Below are 25,527 nucleotides of genomic sequence, written 5' to 3' on the forward strand. Positions count from 1 at the left end.
CTCCACTACCTTTTTCCGCAGGCTTTAGAATTTGCTTTGCTTGGTTTTGCTCTTGACATTGATTGCTTTGTTTTTGGGCCGGGGGGCTACATTTTAACTCTGTCGGTTTTACTTAAAATTGTTTTCCCTGCGCCAATGGTTGTTGGGCGCAAGAAATAATTTAAGTGTTTGTGGCTGAGTTTTTGCCCTGGAGTGTTTTTGCAAGGAGTGCTTGTGTTTGTGTGTGTGTGTGTTTGTGTGTGTGTGTCTTTGTTTGTATGTATGTGTGTGTGTCCGTGTGTTTGTGTATGTGTGTGTATGGGTCGGGGCGTAATTATGCACTTTTTTGCATAATTGTTTTTGCTGTTCTAGATACTACATAGATCTCGCGCAGCGACGCTCTTAGGTGCTTGACACAGACGATAGTTTTTGTTTTTTGGGCTCTGCGTTAGACCTGGTTCGCTTGCACTCCGTGTAGGGTTAACCAAGGTCTTTTTGCATGTTCGCTTTTGCAGCTGTTTTCTTATGTCCTGTTTTTGTTTGTGATCTGGTGCGCTTGCGCTTGGTGTGTGCGTGTGTGTGTGTGGGGGGGGGGGTCGGCTTAATCATGCACTTTTCTGCATGTTTGTTTTTGCTGCTGATCTGTTGTGTTCATTTTGTTTTTAGGTTCTCACGACATCCGAGGGAAAAAAAGGAGAATCTGCATAGTTTTGGAGCAGTGGGGCGGTTGTAGGGTCTTCTGGCTTCTTCAATCCGGTGAGGTTTATCTTTTTTGTGCGTTTTTTGTGCCTTTTTTGTTGAGAAAAATTGCCGGGGCTTTCAATAACCCAAGTTTCTGTCTGCACCTTCCTTGGAGTGTGGTTATACAGTGCTTTTTCCGATATTCACTGCACTAATTTTTGGCCCCGTGCATTTGTGTTGCTTTGTTTGGCTTTGCTCTTGCCTTTGGTTGCTTTTGATTTGGGACGGAGGGCTACTTTTTAACTGTTTTAGTTTAACTTAATGTCTTTTTTCCCCTGTGCACTTAAGGTTTGGCACAGTTATTTGAGTTTTTGGGCTTTGCGTTTCCTTTGGTGTGCTTGCGAAGGTTGTAGGGTAAACCATGCAATTTTGCATCCCACCTTCTTCATCTGGAGCGGCGGGCTGGCTGGAGGTTCTTCTGGTTTTCTGAACCCGTTAAGCATGGTCTCGTTTGCTTCCTCCCTGTGCCTTTTCCTCTTAGGAACTTTGTCTCGGCTCTGCTTAGCCCACTCGTTTTCCTGCACGTTCTTAGAAGTAGGGTCTCATAACGCCCTTTGTGCCGTCAACCTCCCAAAATTTTTTTGTGCGAGACAAAAGTGTTATTTTGCTTGGATTTGCTTTTGCATTTGGTTGCTTAATTGTTGGTTGACATGGCTCACCTCTTGACTCTGCCAGTTTTGCTTAACTTTTTGCTGTTCCCTGCGGCTGTAGTGCACCTGTCACGCATTAGTTGTTGATTTTCGACCTTGATCTGGAGCAGTTGGCTGTTTGGATGGTCTTCCGGATTTTTCAACCCCTTGAGGCTGGTCTTTTTGGGCGCGTCTTTCTGCCTCTTTCTATTTGGTATTTTAGGTGGGCTATGATTAACCCACGCGTTTGATTACGCTTCTATAGGAGTGGCGTTTTAATGCGTTTTCTGCGGTTTCCCTCTCCACTACCTGTTTCCACAGGCTGTAGACGTTGCTTTGCCTGGTTTTGCTCTTGCCTTTGATTGTTTTGTTTTTGGGACGAAGGGCTACATTTTGACTCTGGCGGTTTTACTTAAAATTCTGTCCCCTGCGACAATGGTTGTTGGGCACAAGAATTATTTTTAAATTTTTGTGGCTGAATTTTTGCCCTGGTTTGCTTTTGCAAGGAGTGCTTGTGTTTGTGTGTGTGTGTGTGTGTGTGTGTGTCTGTGTGTGTATGTGTGTGTGTGTCCGTGTGTGTTTGTGTATGTGCGTTTATGGGTCGGGGCGTAATTATGCACTTTTTTGCATAAATGTTTTTGCTGTTCTATATACTACATAGATCTCGCGCAGCGACGCCAGCTCGAGGGTTTTCTGGCTTCTTCATACCAGTAAATTCTGGTTTTTTTGCTCCTTTCGTGTCTTTTTCGCTTAGAAATTTTGTCTTGTTCCACTACGCACTTAGTTGCTTGTCACAGGCGTTAGTTTTTGTTTTTTGGGCTCTGCGTTAGACCTGGTTTGCTTGCACTTGGTGTAGGGTTAACAAGGAATTTTTGCATGTTCGATTTTGCAGCTGTATTCTTATGTCCAGTTTTTTAGTTTTTTGTTCATGGTTTTTTTTGCGCTAGGTGTGTTTGTGTGTGTGGGGGGGTGGGCTTAATCATGCACTTATCTGCATGTTTGTTTTTGCTGCCGATCTGTTGAGTTCATTTTGTTTTAGGTTCTGACGACAGCCGGGGAAAAAGAGAGGATAATCTGCATGGTTTTGGAGCTGTGGGGCCAGCTTTAGGGTCTTGTGGCTTCTTCAACCCGGTAAGGTTTATCTTTTTTGTGCATTTTTTGTGCCTTTATTTTCTTAGAATATTTGTCGGAGCCTTAATTAACCCAAGTTTCTGCCTGCACCTTCCTTGGAGTGTGGTTATACAGTGCTTTTTCCGATATCCACTGCACTAATTTTTGGCCCAGTGCATTTGTGTTGCTTTGTGTGGCTTTGCTCTTGCCTTTGGTTGCTTATGATTTGGGATGGGGGGCTACTTTTTAACTGTTTTAGTTTAACTTAACGTCTTTTGTTCCCCTGTGCCCTTAGGATTCGGCACAGTTATTTGATTTTTTGGGCTTTGCGTTTCCCTTGGTGTGCTTGCGAAGGTTGTAGGGTAAACCATGCAATATTGCATCCGACCTTCTTCATCTGGAGCGGCGGGCAGGCTGGAGATTCTTCTGGTTTTCTGAACCCGTTAAGCTTGGTCTTGTTTGCTTCCTCTCTGTGCCCTTTCCTCTTAGGGACTTAGCCTCGGCTCTGCTTAGCCCACATGTTTTACTGCACGTTCTTAGAAGTAGGGTCTCATAACGCCCTTTGTGCCATCAACTTCCCAAAATTTTTTAGTGCGAGACAAAAATGTCATTTTGCTTGGATTTGCTTTTGCATTTGGTTGCTTAATTGTTGGTTGGGATGGCTCTCCTCTTGACTCTGCCAGTTTTGCGTAACTTTTTGCTATTCCCTGTGCCCTTAGGTGCACCTGTCACGCACTAGTTGTTGATATCCGACCTTGATCTGGAGCGGTTGGCTGGTTGGTTGGTCTTCTGGAATTTTCAACCCCTTGAGGCTGGTCTTTTTTGGCGCGTTTTTGTGCCTCTTTCTATTTGGTATTTTAGCTGGGCTATGATTAACCCACGCGTTTGATTACGCTTCTTTAGGAGTGGGGTTTTAATGCGCTTTTTGCGATATCCCCTATTCCAGTTTTTGGCGCTGGTCATAGGTGTTGCTTTTCGTGAAATTGCTTTTGCCTTTTGTTGCTTAGTTTTTGGGATGGAGGGCTAATTTGCAACTATTCCGGTTATATTTAACGTTTTATGTTCTTTGCGCCCTTAAGTGATTGGAGCAGGCTTCAGTTCTTGATAAGGGCTTTGCGTTCGTTCTGGCGAGCTTGCGCTCGGTGTCATTATGCATGTTCGCATTATGCATGTTTGTTATTGCTGTTTTTCTGTTGTGTTCATTTTTTCTTTATTAGGTTCTGAAAACAGCCATGGAAAAAGAGAGGACTCAAGAACTGAATTTAGAGCAGCGGGACTGGCTGCAGTGTCCTCTTGTTTCTTGAAGCCAGTAACATCAGTCATTTCGGCGACTTTTGTGTGGAGTGGAGTTTTTAACGCTTCCTTCGCTTTTAATTTCACTAGTCTTTTTGCGCAGGCTATAGGTGTTGCTTCGTTTATCTGTGCTCTTGCCCTTGGCCGCTTAATGTTTGGGATGGAGGGCTACTTGTTAACTCTACCAACTTTGCGTAACGGTTTTACGGTTTTATTCGCTTGCGCCATTAGTTGCTCGGCACAGGCACTGGTTTTAGATTTTTCGGCGTAGTTTTTGGCCTCGTGTGCTTGCGCTAGGAGTGTTTTTTGTTTGTGTGTTTTTTTATATGTGTGTATCTGTGTGTGTGTGTGTGTGTGTGTGTGTGTGTGTGTGTGTGTGTGTGTGTGTGTGTGTGTGTGTGTGTGGGTGGGTGGGTGGGTGGGTGGGTGGGTGGGGCGGGGGCGTAATCATGAATTTTTTTAAATTTTTTGTTTTTTGCTGTTGTTCTGCTGTTTTGAATTTTTTTTCTTTTTTTTTACGTTCTGACGATAGTCGAGGATAAAAAGAGGAGATTCTACTTAGATCTGGGGCAGCAAGGCCGGCTGGAGGATTTTCGTACTTTTTCAAACCGTTGAATTTGCTTTTTGGCGCTTTTTGTGCCTTTTTCGCTGAGAAAATTTTTGTCGAAGCTCTGCTTAGCGCAGTTGTTTGCCTGCGCTCTATTGGAAGTGGGAATTCTGTGGGTTTTTTTTTGAGCTATCCTTCTCCAACAGTCTCTTGGCCATAGGTGCTGTTTGCCTGCACATTCTTTGGGTTTTGGTACCTGCACCTTAATAGCCTGCACCTTTCCTAGCGCTTTTTGCACTATCCCGTACACAATTTTTTGGCGCAGGTCATAGTTTTTGCTTTGGTTGGCATTGTTTTTTGCCTTTCGTTGTTTAGTTTTTTGGGAAGACGGTCCAATTGTTTACTATTCCGGTTTACTTAAGGTTTTATGTTCCATGCGCTCTTAGGTAACTGACACAGGCTTTAGTTCTTAGTTTGGGGCTTTGCACTGGTTCTGGTGAGCTTGCACTCGGCGTAGGATTAATCATGCATTATGCAAATTTGTTTTTGTTATTGTTCTGTTGTGTTCATTTTGTCCCCTTGTTTTTAGATTCTGACGACAGCCGAGGGAACATAGAGGAGAATCGATCTGGATCTGGAGGTGTGGGGCTGGCTAGAGTGTCCTCTTGTTTCTTGAAATCAGTGAGAATAGTCCTTTTGGCAACTTTTTTGCTATTTTTTTGCACATAATTTTTGTCTGGTTATTGCTCGGCCCACGTGTTTGCGTGCACTCCCTTAGAAGGGGATTTTACAACGCTTTCTGCGCTTTCACCTTCACTAGTCTTTTTGCGCAAGCCATTGGTGTTGCTTTGTATGGCTTTGCTTTTGCCCTTGGCTGCTTAAGTTTTGGGATGGAGGGTTACCTTTTGGCTCTACCAGTTTTGCGTAACAGTTTAAACAGTTTTTATTGCCCTGCGCCAATAATTTCTCGGCAGAGGCATTATTTTAAGGTTTTTTGGGCTGAGTTTTTGCCCTGGTGTGCTTGCGCTAGGAGTAAGTGTGTTGGTATGTGTGTGTGTGTGTGTGTGTGTGTGTGTGTGTGTGTGTGTGTGTGTGTAAGTGTGTGTGTGTAAGTGTGTGTGTGTGTGGGAGGCTTATCACTTATTTTTTGCATGTTCGTTTTTGCTGTTGTTCTGCTGTTCTTTTTCTCCTTTTAAAGGTTTTGATAACAGACGAGGACTTTAGCGCATTTTTTGTGCCTTATTCTTTTAGGAGTTTTGACTAGGTTTCACTCGCCGCACATATCTGCCCGCGCTTTCATAGGAGTGGGGTTTCATAGCACTTTTTGTGTTGTCCCCTCCACTAATTTTTTGCTTTGCTTGGCTTTTTTTCCTGCACTTAGTTGCTAAAGTTTTGGGAGGGAGGACTACTTTTTGACTGTTTTGGTTTAACTTACCATTTTTTGTTCCCGGTGCTCTTAGGTGCTCGGCACAGAGATTGTAAGGACATTTTTTGACTCTGCCAGTTTTACTTAACGTTTTTTATTCTTCATGCGCCATTAGTTGCTCGGCACAGGCACCATTTTTAGGTTTTTTGGGATTAGTTGTTGCCTTGGTGTTCTTGCGCTAAGTGTGTTTGTGCGTGTGTTTGTGGGGTGGGGCTAATCAGCCGAGGATTAAGAGAGAAAATTCTATATAGATCTGGAGCAGTGCGACCAGTGGGACAATTTTCTGGGTTGTTCATACCGGTGATTTTGGTTTTTCGGAGCCTTTAGTGCCTTTTTCGCTTATAAATTTTGACTTTTTTTCCACTGCGCATTTAGGTGCTCGGCACAGGCCTTAGTTTTTGGCTTCTTTGGGTGTGCGTTTGCCCTGGTGTTCTATCGTTGTATAGTTGATCATACACTTTTTGCATGTTTGTTTTTGCGTTTGTTCTGTTGTGTTACTTTTGTTTCATTTTTTATGTTCTAGCGACAGTCGAGGAAAAACAATGGATGCCCAAACTGGATCTGGAGGGATGGGCAAGAGGGATTGTTCTCTTTCTTCAATCAGAAATTCTTCTCTTGTTTTTCCTCGACTATCGCTAGAACATAGAGAATGAAACAAAAGTAACACAACAAAACAAACATGCAAAAAGTTCGTGATCAAAAAAAAAACGAGCGCGAAGTCCGGAAACAACGGACAAAAGCAGCTCAGAGTGACCTCAGCAATGCTATATTAGAGTACCAAAAACTCTACTACAGAAAAAAGAAATTGTTTTTTGACGAAAGTCTTCGTGATATTTCAGAAGCTCCAGACAGAAAAAAGTTCCAGATCTTGAATTCACTCCTAGGGAAAGGCTGTAAGTCAAAGCTCCCGAGTTTTACAAACGCAAGCGCCCTAGCTGAAAGATTTTAAATCTTTTTCCGGGAAAAAGTCTGCAAAATCACCTCGAAATTTACCAACTTTACTGTAGACTGCAACGAGGTCTCGTCTCGAATTACAAAATTCATAGCTGTCAACGAGGAAAACTTACAAAGGGCCCTTGCGAAAATATCAGCATCGACCAGCTACCACGACGTAATTCCATATATAGTATTTAAAAATTTCTCAGCATCTTTTATGCCTTCATTAATCCTACGTTTCAATACGTCATTTGAACTAGGAGTTTTTCCGGATGATTTTAAGATTGCGATAGTGTTTCCCAAGCTGAAAAATGAAAGTCTTGATCCTGAAATTCCATCAAATTATAGACCTATTAGTAACCTAATCTTTTTATCCAAAGTCCTTGAATGTCTTCCCTTTGAGCAATTTATAAGTTATTTAAATGTGAACTCACTCCTAGATGATCAGCAATCCGCCTACCGTGCAACTTTCTCCACAAAAACTGCCTTATTGCATACTTTCGCGAACACACGAAAGATGCTTGATAAACGTTCGTTTGTTTTCACAATGGCTCTTGACTTGCAAGCGGCTTTTGATACCGTGAACCGCTACTTCTCTTACATATTTGTGAAGATCGTTTTGGCATAAGGTATACAGCCATAAAGTTGCTTCAGTCTTATCTCTTGGGAAGAATTAATTTGTTTTAGTCAACGATTCAGTCTCAAAACCAGCACTTCTCGATTCTGGTGTACCTCAGGGTTCCATGTTTGGGTCTATGCTCTTCAGCGTCGTCTTACACCATTGGGTGACCTACTCAAAGAAACTAAACTAAATTATCAACTATATGCTGATGATACTCTCCTCTATGAACCCTCTTTCCGTTTAACTTACCATTCAAATGTTTTGTACTGGTTTGCGAATGCTGGCCTACAGGTTAACGACAGTAAAAGAGAAGCCATTCTCATTTCAAGCGTAAAGAATGCACCAAGTATCAGCGAATGCTGGCCTACACGTTAACGAACGTAAAAGAGAAGCCATTTTCATTTCAAGCGTAAAGAATGCACCAAGTATCAGCTCCATAAAAGTCGGAAACGTCAAAGTAAAGCTATCTAACTCCTTGAAATGGCTTGGCGTTACAGTTGATAAACACCTTGATATGGATAAGCAAGTGAAAACTGTTGCTAAAAACTGCTTTTACTACCTCCGAATAATCCATTCTCTTCAAAATTTTGTTGATTTTGAAATACGCATAGTGTTGGTTAGATTTATAATCATAAGTCGCCTAGACTACTACAATCCGATCCTTAACGGACTTGGCATGAAAAAATTGTCCATTCACCAGAAGGTCCAAAATCGGGCACTTAGATTTGTTTACCGGCTACATCCTTGGTGCTCTGTATCAATTCACCTTCATGACTTTCACTGGTGGCCGATTTACAAGAGAAAAGATGTTGTGTTCAGCTTTCCTCTTTTCAGAATCTGACGACGAGAGGACACCCGATCTGGATCTAGAGCAGCGGGACTGGCTGTTAGCACCATTTTGTTTTTTTTACATATGAATTATGCCTGGCTTCTACTGAGCGCACATGTTTGTCTGCGTTCTCTTTGGAGTGGGGTTTTCTCGCGTTTTTTGGGCTATTCCCTTCCACTAGTCTTTTTAGCCGCGTCATTTTTGTTGCTTTGCCTGGCTTTGCACTTTTCTTTGTTGCTTGGGTTTTGGTTGGGAGAGCTCTTCTTTTGATTGTGTCGGTTTTACTTAACGGTTTGTTGTTCCCCTCCACCTTTAGTTGCTCAGCAAAAGCATTTGATTTTCATTATTGGAATTTGCTTTTGCTATGGGGTAATTTCACTCGCAATTTTTTTTGCATCTTTGTTTTTGCTGCTGTTCTGCTGCGTTCACTTTTTTGGTCAACGATTCAGTCTCAAAACCAGCACTTCTCAATTCTGGTGTACCTCAGGGTTCCATTTTTGGGTCTATGTTCTTCAGCGTCATCTTACACCATTGGGTGACCTACTCAAAGAAATTAAACTAAATTATCAACTATATGCTGATGATACCCTCCTCTATGAATCCTTCTTCCGTTGAACTTACCTTTCAAAAAGTTTGTGAATGCTGGCCTAAAGGTTAACGAAAGTAAAAGAGAAGCCATTCTCATTTCAAGCGTAAAGAATGCACCAAGTATCAGCTCCATAAAAGTCGGATACGTCAAAGTAAAGCTATCTAACTCCTTGAAATGGCTTGGCGTTACAGTTGATAAACTCCTTGACATGGATAAGCAAGTGAAAGCTGTTGCTAAAAACTGTTTTTACTACCTCCGAATAATCCATTCTCTTCGAAATTTTGTTGATTTTGAAATACGCATAGTGCTGGTTAAATTTACAATCATGAATTGCCTAGACTACTGCAATCCGATCCTTAACGGAATTGGCATGAAAAAATTGTCCATTCTCCAGAAGGTCCAAAATCGGGCATTTAGATTTGTTTACCGGCTACATCCTTGGTGCTCTGTATCAATTCACCTTCATGACTTTCACTGGTTGCCAATTTACATGAGAATTTACAAAAGTCTTTTTCACAAAGATGTGATTCCAGACTATTTAGACGTGTTTGAAAAACCAGCAAAAACTTCCCGAAATGGAGTGATATTGGTTGTACCCAAAAGGTCTTCAAAACTTGGACGAGAGGCTTTTGATTACCAAGGTGCTGTATTGTGGAACAAACTCCCCAAGTGGATCAGAGAACAGAATGGAGTTGACCAGTTCAAATCAGCTTAAAAAACATTTCTTTTCCGTGACTTTTTTTTACTCCTAATACGGAACAATACACTTCTGAGTCTGAAGAAAGAAGTGTATAAACAAACGATGATGATGATGATGATGATGATGATGATGATGATGATGATGATGATGATGATGATGATGATGATGATGATGATGATGATGATGATGATGATGATGATGATGATGATGATGATGATGATGATGAAAAAGGTGAGGTTACTCTTCTTTGACAACTTTTTTGTTGCTTTTTTTGCGGAGGACTTTAACCTGGGCATTTATGCTCAAGTGTTTGCGCGCGCCTCGTTAGGAGTGGATTTTATAGCGCTTTCTGCCCTTTTTCCCTTCATTAGTTTTTTTGGGCGCACACCATAAGTGTTGCTTTGTTTGACTTTGCTCTTGCTCTTGGTTGCTTAATTTTTTGTTCCCCTGCGCCCTTAGGAGCTTGGCACAGACGTTAAGTTTTGGTTTTTTGTGCTTTGCTTTTACTTTGGTGTGCTCTCGTTCAATGTGTGTGTTTTTGTGTTTGTGTGGCAGTGGTGGTGGTGGTGGTGGGGGGGTTTAATCATGCACTGTTTTTGCACATTTGGTTATTCTGCTGTTCTATTGTTTTCGAGTTTTTTTGTCTTTGGAGAGCTACCTTTGGACAGTACAGGTTTTACTAAACGTGTCTTTGTTCCCCGGCACCTTTAGATGATCGACACAGTTATTAATCTTTGTTGTTTGGGTTTTGCTTTTGACCTGCTGTGCTTGGCTTGATGAGAGGGGTAACCGTTTACTTTTGTGCTTATTTTTTGCTGTTCCGCTGTTGTGTTCAGCTTTCCTCTTTTCAGAATCTGACGACGAGAGGACACCCGATCTGGATCTGGAGCAGCGGGACTGGCTGTTAGCACCATTTTGTTTTTTTTTTTACATATGAATTATGCCTGGCTTCTACTGAGCGCACATGCTTGTCTGCGCTCTCTTTGGAGTGGGGTTTTCTCGCGTTTTTTGGGCTATTCCATTCCACTAGTCTTTTTAGCCGCGTCAATTTTGTTGCTTTGCCTGGCTTTACACTTTTCTTTGTTGCTTGGGTTTTGGCTGGGAGGGCTCTTCTTTTGATTGTGTCGGTTTTACTTAACGGTTTGTTGTTCCCCTCCGCCTTTAGGTGCTCGGCACATGCATTTGATTTTGATTATTGGAATTTGCTTTTGCTATGGAGTAATTTCACTCGCAATTTTTTTTGCATCTTTGTTTTTGCTGCTGTTCTGCTTCGTTCACTTTTTTTCTCTTTTCTAAGTTCTGACGAAACCGTAGACAAACAGAGGAGACCCGAACAAAATCTAGAGCTGTGGCGCTGGCTGGAGAGTCATCTGGCTTATTCAACCCGGTGAGGTTGATCTCTTTTCCGTTATTATTTTTGATGGGGCGTTGCATAGCCCTTGTGTTTGACTTGCTTTCGCCTTCTTTGGAGTGGGCTTTTAGCGCTACTCCCTCAAATAGTTTTCTTTGGTGCAAGCTAAAGGTGCTGCAGGGCTTGGTTTTGCACTTGCCTTTGGTTGCGTAGGTTTTGGGATGGAAGGCTACTTTAAATCTGCCAGTTTTAGTTAACGTTTTTGATTCCCATGCGCCATCTGATGCTCGGCACAGGCATTATCTTAAGGTTTTTTGGGCGTATTTTTTGCCCTGGTGTGCTTGCGCTAGATGTGTGTGTCCGTGTGGGGTGGGGGTAATAATGCAGTTTATTTGCATGTTTGTTTTTGCTGCAGATCTGTTGTGTTCAACTTTTTCTCTTTTTTAGGTTCTGACAACAAGCGAGGACAAAAAGAGGAGATTCTATATAGATCTGCAGCAGCAAGGCCGGCTGGAGGGTTTTCTGTCTTTTTCATACCGGTGAGTTTGGGTTTTGGCGCCTTTTATGCCTTTTTGCTTCGAGATTTTGTCTAAGCTCCGCTCAGCCCAACTATTTGCCTGCGCACTCTGAGTGGGTTTTGTGGTGCTTTCTGCGCTCTCCTCCTCCATTATTCGGTTGGTCCAGGCCATAGGCGCTGCTTTTGTGGTTTAGATGGAAAATTCATTGTATCATTTGCGGGGATAATTTCATTAACATTATTTAAACTTAACTTAGTTCTTTTTTTAGTTTAGTTTCATAGATTATTTCATTCACTTCAATTTGAAGATCAAATCTTAATCATTCATTCCTTATTCCATTTGTTTACACAAAGTTGTAATACATTGTCTGTCCACGTTGTCTACTTTGCAGTTTCGCCACCAATTCCTTATTTAGTAATGATGTTGTAAATGTTGCATGATCAAATTGATGATCAAACTATTGGTTAAATTCTTAATTTCATTCTCTCTTATTCAAATACAGCCTTTAGTTGAATCTCTTTTCATCCGAAAAACGCTCAGAATAAAAGAGCTAATAAAATTGATATTCGCTAAGCGAATCACTAGTCAGAAAGTACATTCGCAGAGCGAATACCACTAAATGTTTGTCAACGATTTGGATTAATTCATTCAGCAAAGATAATTGTGCTTTACCGTCGCGAATATGCAGGTAATTTGGAACAAACAATTTTGGAAATTCGCTTAACAAATCAATTAACTTATACACAACACGATTTTTGTATGACATGGCGCAGTCAGCCCGCAAATCTCACAAGACTCCACTCTGAATCGAACCCTTTTGGGAAAAAGCTATATCCAACTCACCGATACGATGAGAAAAAAGGCGAATTAAGGTAAAGTTGGCCTTTCTCGCAAGAGAAAACATAACGCTAGACAATTTGCTTCAAAGAAAATCAACCCAGTTTAAACTGCCACCCGAAACAAAATCTGAAATTGCTATCGAGGATGCAACCGAACACACAGAACAAGATCGTCAAATTTGTAATAGTCAGCTGAAACTTCAATGGGAATTAAAGTGTCAGAAAATAACTGAAGCAGGCATTCTGTGTGGCGAAAGACCGCGGACACTATGTGACTTTTACATGGGCCTTGCTTAGCCCACATGTGTTCTTGCCCCACCTTGCGATTGGATTTTACAGCATTTTCTGCGCTTTCCCCTCCACTAGTTTTTTGTTGCCGGCCTTAAGTGTTGCTTTGCTTCGTTTTGCTCTTGCCCTTGGTTCGCTAAAATTTGGGTTGGAGCGCTATCCTTTTTCACAGTGCTGATTTACCTATTGTTTTTTTGTTCCCCTACGTCTTTAGGTGCTCGGCACAGGCGTTAGGTAGGTTTTTGGTGTTTTGGGCTCTGCTTTAACCCTGGTGTGCTTTCGCTCGTTGGGGCGGGGGGGGGGGGGGTAATCATGAACTGTTTCCCACATTTGCTTTTTCTGTTGTTCTATTGTCTTTGTTTTTTCTCTTTCCTTTTTTTGCGCTATCCCACTAGTTTTTTGGCGAACGCCTCAGTTGTTGATTTGCTTGGCTTTGTTCTTGTCTTTGAGCGCTTGGTTTTTGTTTGGGAGGGCTCTGTTTTGCCTCGGACAGATTTTGCTAATTTTGTTACCCTTCCCACTTGGGTGCTTGGCATAGGCCTTAGGTTTTGATTTTTTGAGCTTTCTTTTTGCACCAGTATGATTTAACTCGAAGTGGGGGTAATCATGCATTATTTTGGCGTTTCTACTTCTTGCTGCTGTTCAGTTATGTTCGCTCTTTCTCTTTTTAAGTTCTGATGACAGCCCAGGACAAAGAGAGGACACCCGACCAGAATCTGGAGAGGAGGCGCATCAAACAGGTGATGTTCTTGTTTTCTGACACCTTTCTGCCGTTTTCTTTTTGGAATTTTGCCTCGGTTCTGCTTAGCCCACTTGTTTGCTTGCGCCCTTTTAGGAGTGGTGTTTTATAGCGTTTTCTGCGCTATCCCCTTCTACTGGTCTTTTTTCGCCTGCCAAACCTTGTGTTTTGTTTGGCTTTGCTCTTTCTTTTGTTTGATTAGATTTTTGGGTGGTAGGGCTCTCGTTTTGAGCATGCCGGTTTTACTTAACGTTTCTGTTCTCCTGCGCCCTTAGGTGCTCTGCAGACGCATTAGGTTTTGGTTTTTTGAGCTTCGCTTTTGCTCATCTCTTGTGTTTATTTTTTGTTCCTTTCTTAGTTTTTGACGACAGCTGAGGACAAAAAGAGGACACTAGACTTGAAAGTTGAGACATGTTGCTTTGTGCGGCATTGTTTTTGCTTTCGGGCGGTTAGGTTTTTGATGAGAGGGTTTTTTAGCCTGTGCCAGTTTTTCGTGCTTTTATTTGTTCCCCTGCCCCATTAGGTGCTCGGCACGGGCAATAGGTGTGGATTTTTGGGCTTTCCATTTACCTTGGTGTATTGTTGGCTTGGTCTGGTGAGTAATCATGCACATTTTGCGTTTTTTCGTTTTTCTGCCGTTCTGTGGTCTTCAGTTTTCTTTTTTTCAGGATCTGATAACCACCAAGGACAATTAGAGGAAAACTGACCGTCATTTAGAGCAAGGGTGGAGGGGGGCTGGCTGGTTAGAGCGCCTTCCGTCTTCTTCAACCTGGTGAAGTTGGTCTTTCTGGTTAGCTTTTATCATAGTTATTTTGCTTGGGCTTTGCTTTGCTTGAGCTTTTTTTTAATCTGTGACAGTGTTTGGACTGCTGGATTTTTGTTACTCTGATTCCTTAGGTGCTCTTCCCAGGCGCTACGTTTTGATTGTTGTGCTCTGCTTTTGCCCATGTGTGTTTTCGCTCAATTTTTTGCTAATAATCATGCACTTTTTTCACCTGGTGTTGTTGTTGCTTTTCTGTTGTGTTCACTTGTTTCTTTTGTAAAGTTCTGACGTTAGCCAAAGACGAGGGAAAGACGCCTGACCTGGATCTGGAGAAGCGGGGTTGTCTGTCTCTTTGGCGTCCGTCTGTTTCTCTCAGCTGTTTTGCTTGAGCTTTGATTTCCCCACGTGTTTGCTTTTGCCTTCTTAGGACTAGGTGTTTCAGCAGTTTTTGCGCAATCCTTTTGCAGTACGCTTTTGGCGGAGATCTTGGGTGTTGCTTTGCTTTGCTTAGCTCTTTTCCTTTGGTTGCCTAGGTCTTAGATGGGACGGATCTCTTTTTGCCTGTGTCAGTATTTCTTAGCCTTTTCCCCTCCGCATTTAGGTGCTCTGCACAGGCAATTGGCTTTAATTTTCACGCATTTTTTCTGTCCTGGTTTGTTTTGGCTTGGAGTGGGGTTGACCATGTACACTTGAGCATGGGTTTTGCTTATTTTCTGTTGTGTTCTTTTTTTTCAGGATCTGATGACAACCGAGGACAAAAAGAGGACAACCAAACTAAATTTGGAGCGGGTGGGCTAGGTGGAGGGTATTCAAGCTTATTCAATCCGGTGAGATTGGCGTTTCTGTTGCATCTTGTGCGCTTTTTCTCATAATTGTTTTGCTTGGGCTTTGATTTGTCTATGTATTTGCCTGCATTTTTGTAGGATTAGATTTTTGTGGTAATTTTTACTGTCCCCCTTGACTTGGTTCTGAGGCAGAATCTAGGTGTTGCCATAAGAGGCTTCGCTATTTCTTCTGGGAGCTTAGGTTTTCTGTGTGAGTTTTAGGTTTTTGGCCTTAAGTTTAGGGTTCTGGACTTTGCTTTTGCCCTGGTGGATTTGGGTTCTGTAATGGTGAGTAACCAAATACTTTTGCACGTTTTGTTTTGCTGCTGTTCTGTTTTGTTCAGTTGTTTGTATACGGTGTCTGATGACAGCCGAGGTCAGGGAGGACACCAGACATGTATCTGGAGTGGCGGGAATGAATGGAGGGCAGGTGCCCTTTTGTCACTTTTTCTCTTAGTTGTCTTATTGGCGCTTCAGTTTGCCCACTTGTTTGCCTGTGCCTTCGTAGGATTAAATTTTGTAGCAGTTTTTGCGGTATCCCACTCAATTACGCTTTTGCTTGGATTGGCTTTGCTCTTGCATTTTGGTGCTTATGTTTTTGCTTTGAGGGTTCTTTTTTTGCCTGTGCCGGTTTTTTTCTTGCCATTTTCCCCTGCCTACAATAGCTGCTCGGAGGAGTGATCTGGTGTTTTTTTTGGGCTTTGCTTTGGCCTGATGTGCTTTTAATAGGTGTGAGGGTAACCCTGCACTTTTGAGTAACCACGCTCATTCTTAGCATTTGTTTGCCCAAACTTCACTCATTCCTTGCGTCCTTTTTCAGGCAAAATCCCGCTAATTTCTGGTATATTTAAGCAAAAATTTTGATCATAAAGTGTAAGAGCTTGGAGAGGACTTTGCTAAACTATCCGTTCAAATTCCTACCATTACTACAGATGAATTAAGACGGATACGTTCGTAATGCACTGACTGACTGAAGTTTTATTTGAACTTTGATTTTTCGAGTTCACACTTAAGTGTTGATGGAGACAAAATTGTGTGTGCTAACCTGTCAATAAATTTTGCCTCCGAAACCAGTTTTGCGAACTCTTGATAAGTAAAAACTATATTCAAGGAAAATCGAAACACAGTTTGTTCAACTATTTTCCCCTTCAATCCCACTTCGACCATTCTCTCATATTAGCTGATAACGATAGTTTAATTAACGGTTCTGGGAAAAACCCCACCAAAACACCAAAAACAAACCAAAATAATTTTAAATAGGAAATAAACACTCATTTTATTTTTTAATGTTGTTAGGGATAATTTGATTGGTTTTTATAGCTTAATATCAAATTACACTAAGGCATGGCCTTGGATCGCAAGGCATGTCTAAATGCGCTAAATGCGCAGCCCGTTAAAAGTCAAATTTGTTTCTTATCTAAAATTAAGTGAGCTTCTTTACGTTGAGTTTCTGCCGTAACCGCAATTAACAACTCTTTTTGAGCTCTGCTGCTTTTTTATTTAAGATCTGCTGTTTTATCCGTTTGTTAATGAAAATATAAGAAACCTCGTTGAATTTCAGATCACAAAATTTTTTTAACTAGCTTTATATAAATTGAATTGAATATAAAGATTTAGATATAAATAACTTTTAAACTAACTTCAAATAACTATTTAAATAAGAATTTACTGACTTTTATATAACTACCTAAATAACTTTAGATAGGTGATAAGCTGTCATCTTGAAAACAATTTGGAGATCTTCAATATATCAGATTCAGCAAATCTCCGATTCAACAATTGATATAACTAGTGTAATGTTTAAGATAAATGAGATAACTGAGTTTGATTGAAATTTTGATTTTGACATTTTTGAGGACACGGTATATCAACGATCGGAACCTTCTCAATGGGATATCTATCCCATGTTAATTTAATTACATTTAAGGGGCAATACTAGATTTATCACAATTTTAGAATATGCGACATTGGAATATGATAACTCTTCACTTTTTGCGCTTTTCGTCAGAGAACAATTGTCCAGAACAATTGGAGAAAATTGAGAAGAGTCAAAATTTGTTAAGTTGTGACGTGAACAATTGGGTCTTTCCCAATATACCCCCCCCCTCAGCTTAATGGTCAGATAAGCTATATCCCCATCATTAAAAAAAATGCCACTCTAAAAAACGTGCAGGTAAATTTACCTAAAAATTCAAGTAAACATCAAAACTCTGCATGTATTTCAGCGTTACTCCACACTACCTGCACGCTACTTTCACGTACCCGCAAATGGAGGTAAGTTTACCTGAATTATGTATGTAGTCTCCGTGCACATTTTACCTGCAATTTACCTGACCAGCCCAAATTTCAGGTAACTTTACCTGCAAAATTTTTCTTAAATTTGCCCTAAATTTAGCCTTGCAATTAATGTTCTGTAAAGGTAAATTACCTGAAAAATTAAGGTAAAATATGCAGGTAGAGTTACCTAAAATTTGGTCTGTTTAGGTAAATTGCAGGTAAAATGTGCAGGGGACTACATGCCGTTTCATGTAAAATGGATTGCATTTGCAGGTACGTGCAGGCAACGCGCAGGTAGTGTGGAGGAACGACTAATTACATGCAGAATTCCGCTCAAATTACCTGAAATTTTAGGTAAATTTACCCGCAATTTTTGTCATGAGAGGAACCGGGTTTTAGCAAAGAACTCCGCAAATTTTGTCTTAGCTTTTCCAAGGGCCTCTTAAGCTTCCCTTACAAACAGAGACGGTGCATTGATCTCCCGAAGGAGTTCACCCGACTCAAACAGCCATATAAAAAAACAGAGAACCGAAAACTGCTAAGACAGGGGGTTCCAAAATGCTCAAAAATAATAGTAATTGGGCACTAGGGGCGAAGGGCTTGCAAAGGGCACACAAAAAGTTGGGGTAGTGCGCGTTAATAAAAGAGCAGATAACGGGGAGGGGTGATGCGCAAGAAAAAAGCGTAAGGGCTGGGGTTTTCGCAAGCCACAAAAAGTTGGGGTAAGATGCAAGAAATAATGTAGCAAAAGATGGGGTAGGAAACGCGGAGAACACAAACTGGTGGGTTTTGCGCAATATACAGAGAGCTGAGCGCAAAAATACCTGAAAAAAACTCAAAATCAGGTAAAAAAGCAATGATGGAGATCAATCATGAAAATGATGGAGATCAATCAAGCAGCCAACAAAAACAAGTCTATCAGTTGCCGATGCAAAATTTTCCTTATAGCAGTGGAAGCTTGGCACTCGATGACTTTGCGGTTCAGGGCTTAGGTGTTTTGCTCCTTTGTCCCAATTATTTACTTTTAGAGTCCCTTCGCCTGCACCATTGCCACAAATTTCGTGCTCCAGATTGAAAATTTCTGTGCCTTTTCCTGTGTAGGTCAGCAGCTTCACTATCTGTTGATCAATCGTAGTTTGAGCAGGCAAGTTAGTTGTGAAAAGAAATTGTACTAAGCACAAAAGGATTATGACTATCAAAAACAAATTAGTTTTGCTTTAAGAAAATTTCAGGGCTCACAAACTGTTGGGTTAGGGATTTTCGCAAGCGGAAAAAAAATCGTATTTATCTAGGTAGAAATATCAATTTCTTAAAATGAGAGAATAACAAATATGATATTATATAGAAGATAGAGATTTACAGAAGAGATCTGATCATTAAATCAAGATGGTAATTTGATTTTGGGGATGAAGAAAAAGCTGAAAAAATAGCTGTTTCAATATCTTTTATCAGTGAGAGAAAGCCAAGATAAAAAACTAATTTTAGCACATTATTTACAGTGGGGTTACCAAATATAGTTTGTTTATGCAAATTTCCCAAAACTCAGTCACAAGAGAGGTCATAAAAGGTATGCATTTAAACTTTTCCAAGAACTCGTTCACGTTTCCGGTGTGTGATATCTCTGACTGTAGAGATACAATTCGTGTCACTAATCCACTTAGAGTTAGGTGAATGGATTCGAGGCGCGAATCCAACTTTTACTGAATTAGTGGATTACCACTTTTAGACTTAGCAGCAATCGTGTTGCGAGTGTAGACAAAATTATTGAGATTGGATTTCCTTCTCAAATCCAATAGGAGCTCGACTAGTGCAAAACAGACTAGATTGAATGCAACTGAATTCAGAAACAAGATTCAAGAGAATGAATAAATAATCAAAAGTGGGGGATGTGAACAATCTGAAATATTGACTTTTTAGTCGGCGGTAAATTACTTGTATTATGAAATGATGACTTTAGTCTGACAAGGACAAGAATAAATTATTTAGTACAACTTAATGGATATGAACTAAAATAAGGTACAACCGTACCACATATCCTGGGCTATGATGAGCGGGTGGTATTCATCTTCGATGAGCGGGTGGTATTCACTCCTGCACGTGTGGAATTTGTGTGAGGAACGCTGTTAAAGTGCTGTGATTGACAGGTTTGTGGTGTGGTATTTACATAAATTGCTGCAATCGCGTCACAAATGCGGGTAATTGTTGCTACCGCAAATGCCTCGTCATATTTGTTTGTAACTTTTGCTTTTTGATTTGGTTGGCGAGAAATATAATCTACCAGCCCCATTTTTGCACCGGGTATATGTTCAATATTAAAATCAAAAGATAAAAGACGATCGATCCAGCGTGTTAATCTACTATTATAGGATTTATTTGATCTATGTTCTTTCATAATGGATAGTAATGCTCGGTGATCTGTGATAATTGTGAATGATTTTCCAAATAAATAATATTTAAAATATTTTACAGACCACACCACACCTAATAATTCGAGTTCATTAATACTATAGCGTTCCTCATTAGAGTTAAGGAAACGAGACGCAAATGCAATTGTGTGCCATCCCGATGGCGAACTTTGTTCTAATGCTGCTCCTAAACCCGCTCTTGAAGCGTCGCATTTGATCCGCGTTTCCAAGTGAGGTTTATAGTGTGTACTTTCTGTGGTGTTTGCAACTTTATCTTTAATTGCTTGGAAGTGTGTATCATGTTCGATGTTCCAAATGAATTTTGTGTTCTTTTTTAATAAAGGACGAAGGGGATGACACAATTGAGACAAATTAGGGATAAACTTTCCGAGGTAATGAACAGAACCTAAGAAAGAACTAAGTTGTTTTAAATTTTTAGGTGCTGATAGTGAAGCGATTGCCGCTGTTTTTGACTCAACTGGAGCTATTTCTGATTGACTAAACTTATGTCCCAACCATTCGATTTCGGTCTTTGCAAAATGACATTTAGGTAAGTTGATTCGTAAGTTATCCTCATCTAATTTCTTTAAACATTTATAGACGAGTTTTATGTGGTCATCTTTAGAACCACGACTAACTACTATAAAGTCATCCAGAAAACAGTAGGTATTTTGAAGTCCGACTAAAGTGTAATCGATCACTTTTTGGAAAGCTGCTGGCATATCAGTTAAACCGTAAAAACCTGTAATAAAACGTTATGTTCTAGTTTTCTCACCGCTAATGATATTAAAGTTACAGTGTTGAGCCGTTTCCGGATCTAATTTAAATTGACTGTATGCGTACTTCAAATCCAGCGTTGAATAATGTGCTGTTTCTTGTGATGCGGATGTATTCAAATTCTGTTGAATTGTGTCAATCAAATTATCAATATTTGGCATTTGATATTTGTTTTTATGAATAGATTTATTTAAGATTTTGGAATCTAAAGCTAATTTAACTGTTTTATCTCTTTTAACTGTAATGACTATAGGGGATATAAAATTTTTATCTGAACAACTATTTAATTTTATGATGTGTTTTTCGTCAAGTAGTTTTTTAAGTTCTATATTAACGAGTGGTTGTAAGTTAATTGGAACTCGTCGCTCTTTTTGATGTGTAGATGTAAATTCATTATGAAATGTTGACTTTACTGAATGTTTTAAAGATTTACCGACACGAGTGATGAGATCTGGAATATCAAAAGAGATCTGCCTCTTGATTGGACATTGATTTTGATCAATATTAGCAACTTGTTTCAATTGAATAACAGAAAAGCCTAGCTTTGGAAAGAGATCTCGTCCAATGATGGGTCGGTGACCGTCTTCTACGACAGTTACATCAACGCCCGTGGCTATCCAGTCATTACACTTTATTGATGTATTGATTACACCTACAATCTTGATTATATCCTTAGAAAAGGTTTTCAGATCATGTATTTGGGGTGACTGTACCCAATAGCTTTCGTTGCATTCGGAAACCACTGTGTCCGCCAGACTTTTGTTTACAATAGTGCATACGCTGCCCGAATCCACCAATGCTTTTGTGTATGTATTTCCAACACAAATGTCTAAATTTACGGGTTCTACTTCACGAGTGTCGGTTTTGATGGAAATTGCAGTTACACAGTTATCGTTATAGTCATCGTAATCAGAGTCATAATTGGCATCGTAAATGCTTTTCTGCTGTAGGAGCTTGCTGATATTGTTAACTTGTTCAGCCGCCGTTGTTGAAGTACCTACTGTAGCCGCCTCAGAAACCGAGTCATCTACATAGTTTACTCTAGGTTTTGGTTTACTAGATTGTTTTGATTTGCGACAAACTTTTGCAAAGTGATTAGCGATTCCACAATTTTTACAAGATTTTCCACGAGCAGGGCAATTTTGTCTATGAGAAGGAGTCCAGCCATAGCCACAATTTGGGCAAATCGTAGGTTTGACAAATTGGTTTGTCGGTGCTCCAGTTCTATTCCACGATCCTTGAACACTCTTTATTGGTTGACTTGAAATTTCATTTGTAGTGTTGGGAATTGAAGTTCCAGAAATTTTCAATTGGTTGTGTATTCCCATTTCAATGTTCATTGCCACCTCGAGAGCTTTTTTAGCCGTCCGTGTTTCTTTGAGTAGCTCCCTTTGGATTTCACCATCTTGCATATTAGCAATGAAGACATCTCGAATGATCGACTCCTCGTGACTTCCCAAATCACAGTTTAGAGACATCTCTCGAAGACACCCGTAGAACTTTTCCACAGGTTCTCTTTCATTTGTTTCCGAGTGAGAAATGTGTATCGATCAAATTTGATATTTCTTTGCTTCGTGAATACACCATCAAGACAATCCCAAAGAATTTTTGTTGTCACTCTATCTATCAAGATATTCGGCTCTTGTGAACCGAATATTCGTCTCACTTCCATTCCCAAGCTGAGTTATATTAGAGAGACTGCTTTGCTATCACAGTACTTCCAAGGTTTTTCTCCACACAGTATGCCAACAAGTTCTATTTTTTGACATCTATTGAGCCACGAATTTTTGAGCTGTTCGTTTCTGGTACGTCGATCTCGTTCACTTTGAGCCGTGCTATTTTCGACATCATCCTCGTAAATGGGTTCTGGGGGTAGAGTGACTTTGTCCGGAGGGTCGTCAAGGAGAGTGTCAATTAATATTCCTTCTTTAGCCATGATAGCCAACTTTAGCATGATCTGCCATCTATCCCATCGCAATGGAGGTTCAAGTGTTGGTTTATCCCAAAAGGGCTCGATTCCCAAGAGTGCACGTTCTTTAGTTGCTGACTGCGCCATGTGATATCTCTGACTGTAGAGATACAATTCGTGTCACTAATCCACTTATAGTTAGGTGAATGGATTCGAGGCGCGAATCCAACTTTTACTGAATTAGTGGATTACCACTTTTAGACTTAGCAGCAATCGTGTTGCGAGTGTAGACAAAATTATTGAGAGTGGATTTTCTTCTCAAATCCAATAGGAGCTCGACTAGTGCAAAACAGACTAGATTGAATGCAACTGAATTCAGAAACAAGATTCAAGAGAATAAATAAATAATCAAAAGTGGGGGATGTGAACAATCTGAAATATTGACTTTTTAGTCGGCGGTAAATTACTTGTATTATGAAATGATGACTTTAGTCTGACAAGGACAAGAATAAATTATTTGGTACAACTTAATGATATGAACTAAAATAAGGTACAACCGTACCACACGGTGGTATCGTAATCATTCAATACGTGCTGGGGAAATTCTACTTCAAATAGTCTAACTCTGATAATAGTTATCTAGATTCACCAGTTTGAGCAAAATACTGATTCTAAGCACCATTAATTGAAGATTCATCAAATTTGCTCTTGCTTTTGTATTCTGTTAAGTTCAATTTTTTTTCTAATAATTTTAACTATGTTCAAGACTACAGTATAATCGAATTTCTAACACTTTGATTTGCTTAGCTCTTGCTTTTGAGTGCTGAGGTTTTAGATGGGACGGATCTCTTTTTGCATGGGCAAGTTTTTCTTACCCGTTTCCCCCTCCGCACTTAAGTGCTCTGCACAGGCAATAAGCTTTAGTTTTCACGCATTTTTTCTGTCCCGGTTTGTTTGGGCTTGGAGTGGGGTTAATCATGTACATTTGATCATTGGTTGTTTGCTTCTTTTCTGTTGTTTTCCTTTCTCCTCAGGATCTGATGACATTCAAGGACAATGAGAAGACACCCAACTTAAATTTGGTGCGGGTGGGCTGGGTCGCGGGTATTCTGGCATATTGAATACGGTGAAGTTGTTTTTTTTCTTGCCTTTTTAACGCTTTTTTCTCTCAAGTGTTTTGCTGGTATTTTTGTTTTTTTCCTCGTTGTTACTTGCACGTACTTAGGATCAGGTTTCTTGGCACATTTTTCGCTATCTCTTGGCTTTTAGGCAGAATCTAGGTGTTGCACTGCGAGGCTTTACTATTGCTTTTGGGTGCTTAGGTTTCGTTGTGAGTGCTCTCTTTTTACCTGTGACAATTTTTTTGCCCCTTTTGTTCTCCTGTCCCCTTGGCTGCTCGTCACAGGCCTTGCAATTTGGGTTGTTGGTCTTTGCTATTGCTCTGGTGGATTTAGGTTCTTTAATGGTGGGTAATCGTGCACTTTCGCAAGTTTTGTTTTGCTGCTGTTCTGTTTTGTTCAGTTTTTGTTTGTTTTCGGTATCCGACGACAGGCGAGGTCACGGAGCGGACACCCGACCTGGATCTGGAGTGGCGGGGATGGATGGAGGGCAGGTGATCTCTTGTCGCCTTTTTTCTTAGGTGTTTTGTTGGAGCTTTGCTTTGCCCACTTGTTTGGCTGCGTCCTCTTAGGACGAAGTTTTTTTAGCACTTTTTGCCGTATCCCCCTCAACTAGGCTTTTGGTGGAGGGCCTAAGTGTTGCTGTGATTGGCTCTGCTCTTGAATTTTACTGTTTAAGTTTTGGGTCGGAGCGTTCTTTTTGTTGCCAGTGCCGGTTTTTTCTTGCCATGTTTCTTCCGTGCCCCCATTAGCTGCTCGGAGGAGGAATTAGGTTTTTGTTTTTTGGGCTTTGCTTTGGCCTGGTCTACTTTGGCTAAGTGTGAGGTTAACCCTGCATTTTTGGGTAATCACGCCCATTCTTATCATTTGTTTGCCCAAATTCTGCTCATTTCTTGCATTTTCCGCGCAAATTTCACTCATTCCGATCATATAATGTAAGGGCTTTGGGCGGATTTTGCTAAACTATCCGCTCAAATTCCTACCATTACGAGAGATGAATTAAGATAAATGCGTTAGTAATGCACTGAATGCTTAAAGTTTCATTTGAACTTTGGTTTTTTAAATCACACTGGTGTTGATGTGGAAAAATCGTGTGCTTATCTGTCAATAAATATTGTCTCAATTCAAAACTTTTAAAGTTGTTGTTTACTCTGAAACCTCACTTTGGGTTCCATTTAAATGTTGACTGTGGAGCCTCGTGGTCGACATTGTTTTTAATTGTGGCATTAAATGTAAATACAATAGGTATTGCATGTACTCAGTACAAATAGCATTCAAGCGCGAGTTTTAGAACGTTAGGAAAATTATCTGGAAACGCCTATTATCTCTAATTACAAATAAATACACACCTAATTATCTCATCTGAATAAATCGGATTAATGGTCTAATTATTAGAATTTTTGTTGTAACAGCGCTACTTATTTCCTATAAGTTTTAGGAAAAAAGTTTGTGTATGGACAGCCTCAAATGCTTTCTTCAGGAATTTATTCCAAGGGCAATATTGGGCGTTTCTTTTTCCATGTCTTTTTTGTTCTTTATATGTTGTTGTTAATTTGTGCTCTCTACAGATATTCGCACTAAGCTGTTGACTGATAATTAACCAAAACTTTTCCGTAGCCTTTCCTCTTCAACAGCCAACTACGTGTATTTGGCATAGCAGACCCAAATTTTTTGGCATAGCAGTCCTGAAAACCCAGTTTCGTCGCACCAGATTTTTTGGCTGAAAATCTCACAAAGATTTCATTGTGAAGATCAATGAATCTTTAGCCCATGTTTGCTTTGATATGACAGGTTGGCCGTTGTTGACATTCGTTCCATTATCTTTGATATTCGGCTTCCCTAAACCCTAAACTTAGTGCACTTTAGCCTGGATAATTTTACCACACTTACCAAGCGCCGCTGACATTATGGCGTGCTAGCCTCCAATATCCAAACAATGTACCCCCCCGTCTACTGGCTGGAGAAGTTGGTGTCTATAGTTTGCTCTGGGAAATTAGAATTAAAAATTCTCTTTCAGAACTCGACTGTCGATGTGTTGTGTCGCTGTTTCACAGTTGAATCGCTTGACATTGTGAGGAAATGTTATAGTGTCATTGGTCAAATATCAAAAATGTCACTGGAAGCCGATGTCAGCGGGTGTATATTCTGTTTTTTTCTGCCTCCGAATTAGTGTCGCGAACTCTTGATAAGTAAAAAATATATTCAAGGAAAATCGAAACACTGTTTGCTCAACTATTTTCCCCTTCTTTCCGACCTCGACCATTATCTCCTATTAGGGGAAAACGGCAGGTTGAACTAACGGGTCTAGGTAAAAAACC

General features: G+C 40.4%; 1 protein-coding gene across 1 annotated transcript in view; it reads left to right on the forward strand.

Annotated features, from left to right (window-relative positions):
- The window catches only part of LOC142346284 (uncharacterized), an 84,966-nt gene that overhangs the window by 48,248 nt on the left and 11,191 nt on the right, over positions 1 to 25,527 (forward strand). The window contains exons 3-5 of the mRNA XM_075398798.1: positions 2,389 to 2,480; positions 11,200 to 11,291; positions 13,070 to 13,137. Coding sequence (XP_075254913.1) covers positions 2,389 to 2,480; positions 11,200 to 11,291; positions 13,070 to 13,137 — 252 coding nt within the window. The remainder of the gene's footprint in view (positions 1 to 2,388; positions 2,481 to 11,199; positions 11,292 to 13,069; positions 13,138 to 25,527) is intronic.

This window comes from Convolutriloba macropyga, chromosome 9, assembly GCF_964194025.1.
Source record: "Convolutriloba macropyga chromosome 9, txConMacr16.3, whole genome shotgun sequence".
In the NCBI taxonomy this organism is placed as follows: Eukaryota; Metazoa; Xenacoelomorpha; order Acoela; family Convolutidae; genus Convolutriloba; species Convolutriloba macropyga.